Here is a 6,935-nt window from a genome sequence, read left to right on the forward strand (position 1 = left end):
CCTGGGATTTCATTTCTGCTGAAAGAAAAAGGAAGAACAGGACTCACCTAAAAAAAAACAAACTTTAGAAATGAAAGTAAAAATCTTATCACACACTCCCAGTTTTGGAAGCAGCATAGAGGGGCAGTCAACGGTAAAACACTGGTGAAATAGGTCAAAACTCTAGGCCAAAAATCCATTATTATTATCGTCAGTGACAGTACCACAACTGTGCCCTTCATAATTAATAAGAACTCCTAAGAATCTTCATTTGGCACCAGATGATGTGTTGAAGAGAAACACTCTGGGAGGTTTTGAATCACACTTGGTATTTTGTTAGCCACGTTATAGGAGAATTTTTAAAGTGGGGGGAAGGGAAGAAGGAAACGGACCAGAAAAAGAATTGAGGCCATCATCTACAAACCAACAAAGCACTGAGAGTTCCAAACGTTATGTCAGACACTAAAGGGACTGATATAGGCTCAAGTGGTTTATAAAACCTATAAAAAGACTACACTAGCAAAGTCCCCATTTATCTGTAGAGTTCAGAAACTAAAACAAGGAATATTTTAGCTTAAAACCTTATCTCAAGAGAATCATATACACTTCACATGAATAAAAATACCTGAAACCAAACATTTTTAAAAGCTCCAATACCCAAAATATAAAGAAAAAAATTAATTCAGAAGACTCAGTCAATCCATGATAATCACAAAACGGCTGGGCAATCTCTATCTCCCTTGCACACTAACCATCCATCCCCCTGGAAGACCAAGGGAGATCAGACCTTCCAGACTTACCTTCCAGACTTACCTTCCAGACCTTCCAGACACCTGGCTGCTGCAAAATTCGATGGAGACTCCTTGTGGAACAGCAGTTTCGCATCTCTTGGGTCCCTCCCTATCGTGATCATGCAGGAAGCAAGTCTGGCTGTGCTATTTCTTATCATTGTCTGTCACCCATCTGCACCATGATATTGAAAAAGTAGTTCCCTTTCCCACAGAAGGTTGAGGCTCAGCTACAGGGGTAATTCTCCTGGGCACACAGTCATTATTTAGGCCGACTCAGTGACTTCAACAGGCTTAATCATGTGATCAGGTTTGTTGCCAGCTGCATAATGCTCCCACATCTGTAGATAGAGCCGCTCTAGTTCCATTGTGTATTGTTTGGTGTTGAACAGAGGGCTAGATGTTCTCTGCTTCCAGACTTTGCCACGAATTTTCTTCAGGTAATCGAGATCAGTTCCCAGTTTCACAGCTATCTCTTCATATTCTTGCCTAGTTTTAGCAATCAGCTCAAGACAGCCTAAACAAGTGAGCTGGGAACCTGCAACTCGGGAAGCAAGAGTCTCTCCTGGCATAGTCACCATGGGGGTCCCTGCCCAAAGGACATCCATCCCTGTGGTGTGGCCATTACAGAGTGGAGTGTCCAAGCAGACATCAGCCAGCTGGCCTCTCCGAACATGTTCCTCTTTAGGAGCAACAGGTGAAAAAATGATACGGCTCGGGGGAAGGCCCATATTTTGTGTGTACTGTTGAATATTAGCTTCTCCTGCTGCTGGAAAACGCAACAGCCACAGTACACTATTGGGAACACGCTTCAGAATATTTGCCCACATCTGCAAAGTAGATGGGTCAATTTTGTATAACTGATTAAAGTTACAGTACACAATGGCATCTTCCGGTAACCCGTACTGAGAACGTGTGGTTACAATAATGGTACGGGGAACCTCCTCTCCAGTGGCAGCCTTATTGTTGATCAGGGTAGTTGCCAGTCCATTGCTAATACTGAATCCATTCATTGTAATCTGAATTTGTCCTCTGTTAATCATTTCAATAACTGCTTCTGCAACAGTATTCATAGGAATGACAGGCATATTAAGAGCTGTATTACTGCTGTCTGCGTTGTCTTCTCCATCAGGACATTTCATCTTGACTATTTGCACATCTGATAGACTATCAAGAAATGCTTGGAGGTCGATGCCATTCAGCACAATCCGATTGTCATAAAGGTGCCCATTGGACTTAAAATCGATGATGGCTTTTTTCTTCAGGTGAGGGAACATATTAGCATGATCACCAATAAAGAACGTATGGGGCATATAAGCCAGTTTCTCAGAATACTGCTCAGCAACTTCAGCAGGTGACGTTTCCTGATCAGTGATGATATAATCCATGAAAAGCGCGCCACTAGTCCCAGGGTACCCCAGCCACATTGCCTGAATAGGAGCTGGCCTGAGAGCAAAGAGTTCATTTCGAGCACCCCTGGTATAACCATTCATATTTACAAGGATGTGTATACCATCTTGATGGATGCGATCAGCTGCTTTCCCATTGCATGGAATCTGAGAAAGATCAGTGAAATGATTGGCTTCTGCCATCACCTTCGCTCGGAAGTTTGTGCCATCATGTGGGCTCAGGGCATAACAGAATATCTCAAATTTATCAGGATTGTGCATGCCTGGAATAGACTGCATAAGGTGAGAAGTAGGATGATTCCCAAAGTCAGAACTCACGTATCCTACACGCAGTCGACCATCACTGAGCTTCAAGTCTTTTGGATGTTCATACGGTGGTTTATGAAGGACACTTATATTAGCCAAGCAGAGGTTCCCATGCCTCTCAGCAATAGCCTTCCTGAAGCCATGAGGAAGAGGATAGAGCATACTATGATGAGGCTGCACAGAAGGCAACCTATTCTTCTCCAACTGGTCAGCCACAATGCTGACCAACTTCTTCATTCGCTCATCATAGTCTGTCCAATCACAGACAACCTGCAGGCAATGAGCCAAATTACAATAAGCGTCAGGAAAATCAGGTTGAAGCTTCAGAACAGTGCGATAAGAAGCAATTGCTTCTGGAATATTCCCTGAATCCTGGTGAATGGAAGCCAGATTGCTGTGGGCATCCGCAAATGCAGGGTTGATCTGAACGGCACGAGTATAACACTGCAAGGCTCCCTGAACATCCTGCATCTCCCATAGAGTGTTTCCCATATTACAGTACGCATCAGCAAAGGTAGGACTGATTCGAATAGCCTCCGTATAATGCATCAGAGCTTCGTGCAGTTTTCCCTGCTGCTTCAATACACTTGCTAAATTTGAATGGGCATCAGCAAAGTCTGGGCAGAGCTCTAATGCTTTACGATACAAGCGAACTGCCTCTTCACTGTTTCCCTGTTCTCCTTTGATATTGGCTAGGTTATTCAGAGAGTCTGCATGGGTGGGACACAGCCGGAGAGCTGTATGATAACAATCTTCTGCTTCAGCAACACTGCCTTTCTCTTTGAGAGCGTTGGCTAGGTTGCAGTAAGCATCAGGGAAGTGTGGTTGCAATTCAATAGCTCGCCTGTAGGTGTCTATTGCCAGATCCATCAGGCCTTGCTCATAGTATACACAAGCCAGGTTGCCATGTACCACTGCATGATTTGGACTCAAGCTTAGGGCACGAAGGTAAGCTGCCACAGCTCTGTCAAAAATCCGTGCCTCATTGAAGACATTTCCTAAATTGATATAAGCATCCAGAAAACTGGGGTCAAGGGTGACAGCCTTTTCAAAGTGATGAATTGCAAGCCAAATCTCCCCTTGTGCATTGAAAACACAGCCAAGATTACTCCAAGCTACTGCAAAGTTCGGTTGCATCTCAATTGCTTTCAAATAACATGCCTTGGCTTCTTCTAAGCCACCCAGGGCTTTGAGCAGGTTCCCCAGGTCACTGCGAACACAGTACAAATAAGGATTATACTGAAGAGCAGAGACGTAAGCTTGTACTGCCCCTTCCATGTCGCCTGCTGCTACCAAAGCGGCTGCCAGGTTAATATAACCATCGATGAAATCTGGTTTGAGACGCAATGCATGCCGGTAATGCTCAGTTGCTTCCTGCAACTGCCCTCTTTCCTTGTACACATTCCCCAAATTCGAATAGGCTTCTGCCAGAAGAGGGTTCTGTTTAATTGCCAGAGTACTAAAGTGGGCAGATCTGTCCAGCCTTCGACACTGGAAGTGTATAGATGAAAGTAATAAAAGTACACCAGTATTGCCTGGCTCTTGTCTCCAGAGCTGCATGCAGTGTCTCTCAGCTGTCTCAAAATCTCCTGCCTGATATTCTCGATGTGCCAGCTCAGCTAACCCTTGGAAGGAAAGCATACGTTTCGTTGGTTCTGTGCTGTCGGCCACGTTGCCCACGGAAGACGCCATCTGGAGCTTCTGGAGAGAGTGAAAAAAGGGGGTAATGGAGTCCCGCTGCCGCCACTACTGGCAAGAATGTTTCTAGTGGTAGCAAACACGAGCGCAGCAGCCGTACCACTGCTTTGGCACGCTTAAGCGGCGGCAACAGTTACAGGCACCGAACCTTAGGAACTATGGTTGGCCATCTACCTCTCATGCTCTTGAAATCTTAATTCTTAACCCTGCCCTCTTCCACCATTTTTCTCCTAATCAGGGAATAAAAATTACCTATCCATTTGCCTTAGAAGAAATCAAAAGTCAGTAGGCCAAACACTTTTTAAAATATTGTTTTCTGTCCAGTTGGAAATGAAATACATGATTGACTTTTCTTCATCATTCATATAGTCAACGTGGAAAACATTAGGGCCGTGAATTTCAATACAGTAAGATGAGAAAATTTTAAATTGGCCTTCCCAAACCACTAATAAGTAACCGATGTTGTATAGAATGCTAAAATCTTAGAGACTGAGTTTGATATTTTAAAAGTTCTGCAAACATTTGCTAATTTCTCCTCATCAAATTTCTCATGCCTCAAACCTGAGTATTACTTTTTAAAAGATAAATTTATTTATTTTTATTTATTTATTTTTATCTTGGCTGCGTTGGGTCTTCAGTGCTGCGTGCAGGTTTTCTCCAGTTGCGGCGAGCGGGGGCTACTCTTTGTTGCGGTGCCCGGGCTTCTCATCACAGTAGCTTCTATTGTTGTTCCACAACTCTATGGGTTCCTTTTTGGGTCCTACGAAGAACCCTAGAAATTAGTTCATGTCATTATAGGTTTTTGCAAAATTGTCAAAAGTGAGATATTTTAATTTCCATCAGGTAAGTCCAGCGTCTATTTCTTTGTCAATGTTCCTTCTATCATATTCTGCTATGTTGGATCATATTGGATTGGTCACAGGCTTTTTTGAAATCTGGCTAAGGAGATGTTTTAAGTGAGGCTATTATGTGATTTTCAGACACCACCATATGTAATGGACTATATAATATCCCATTACAGGAATAACTTCCAGTACTCTTACTGACTACTCTACTGACTTAACTAGCACAAGACACAGAAGCGTAAGGACAAAAACCACCTTACAATATAGCCATGTCTTGCACTTCACAGCTCTCAAAGCATGTGCGTTTGAAGAAGAAAAAAAGAACTGAAAAGTATAAAACCAGAAGTTATTCTGTGGAAAATTATTTCAATCATCAGGCATGTGAAAGATAAGTCAAAGATTCAGTTTTCTTCAATGCTTAGTCAAAACAGAAATTTCCTTCTGTCAAGAATATACTCCAGGGCTTCCCTGGTGGTGCAGTGGTTGAGAGTCTGCCTGCCGATGCAGGGGACACGGGTTCGTGCCCCAGTCCGGGAAGATCCCAAATGCCGCATAGCGGCTAGGCCCGTGAGCCATGGCCACTGAGCCTGCATGTCCGGAGCCTGTGCCCCACAACGGGGAGAGGCCACAACAGTGAGAGGCCAGCATACAGCAAAAAAAAAAAAAAAAAAACAACCCAATATACTCCAGGGGCTTCCCTGATGGCACAGTGGTTAGGAAGCCACCTGCCAATGCAGGGGACACGGGTTTGAGCCCTGGTCCGGGAAGATCCCACATGCCGTGGAGCAAATAAGACCGTGTGCCACGACTATGGAACCTTCGCTCTAGAGCCCGTGAGCCACAGCTACTGAGCCTGCGAGCCACAACTACTGAAGCTTGTGTGCCTAGAGCCTGTGCTTTGCAACAAGAGAAGCCACCGCAATAAGAAGCCTGCACACCGCAACAAAGAGTATCCCCCAGTCGCTGCAACTAGAGAAAGCCTGTGCACAGCAACGAAGACACAACACAGTCAAAAATAAATAAATAAATAAGTAAAAGAATATACCCCATCAATAATGTGTGTAATGGAATGGTGTGAATGAGTATTTTATCAGAATTCCTGTAATGCACAAACCTATAGCAGTACTGAAATCAGTAATGCATTTATAATAGTAAATATTTATGAGGAAGTAATCCATAGAGGTTTTCTCAAAGTTAACAAGGAACATTAATGCGACATTATCAATAATAAATTGTGATGCTGAAATAAACTTTTCTAAACTATTAATAACTAAAAGCAAACTCTAATCAACCATGTGAAAAGAAATCTATGTCTATAAACTACAAAGTTTATTTCTTAAAATTTTATTTCTAAAACACATAAACTGTCATATGAGGAGGCAGTTAAAGAATATATAGCTACAAGAGTGGGGAAAATGTTTTATAGAGACACATCTGGCAGTAGTTAATTTTCAAATGTCATTTTTCTAGATTTTGTGACACCTATAGTATTGATATTTGAAAGCATTTAAAAAATTGTAATTTGAAGATTTGCTACTTCCAGGTAGAGTAAAATATTTTGAAGTAAAACAACATTTCCACTGAGAAAAATTTTAAAAGCCAAATAAAATAGTCAGCATTCAATCAAAAAGTTCTAGACATACCAAGAGATAGAATCATATGACTAAAATTCTAAGAAAAGAACAGATAATACAAAAATATTTATATAAGATATTGTGTATATTTATCAGGAAAAGTCTTTATCAAGAAAAGACTTTAAAATCATCAGAATTAATATTAGATTTTATTTATTTGTATATTTTATTTATATATAGATATTTATATATTTATATAAAGAACTTAAAGATAAAGCCCTAGTTAAGGCAGTGACAAAAGCAGTAGCAGTGGCAGTGAAAAGAAATGGTTATAGT

At 41.9% G+C, this 6,935-nt stretch overlaps 1 protein-coding gene across 1 annotated transcript; it reads right to left on the reverse strand.

Moving 5' to 3' along the window:
• Positions 1-1,033: 1,033 nt before the first annotated feature.
• On the reverse strand, positions 1,034-4,174 carry LOC307070062 (UDP-N-acetylglucosamine--peptide N-acetylglucosaminyltransferase 110 kDa subunit-like; the record flags this gene model as incomplete). The annotated part of the gene is made up of 1 exon (XM_079728664.1): positions 1,034-4,174. The coding sequence occupies one exon, from the start codon at positions 4,172-4,174 to the stop codon at positions 1,034-1,036; it is 3,141 nt and encodes a 1,046-aa protein (XP_079584790.1).
• Positions 4,175-6,935: the final 2,761 nt, after the last annotated feature.

Source organism: Hyperoodon ampullatus, assembly GCF_949752795.1.
Source record: "Hyperoodon ampullatus genome assembly, contig: scaffold_370, whole genome shotgun sequence".
Lineage (NCBI taxonomy): Eukaryota > Metazoa > Chordata > Mammalia > Artiodactyla > Ziphiidae > Hyperoodon > Hyperoodon ampullatus.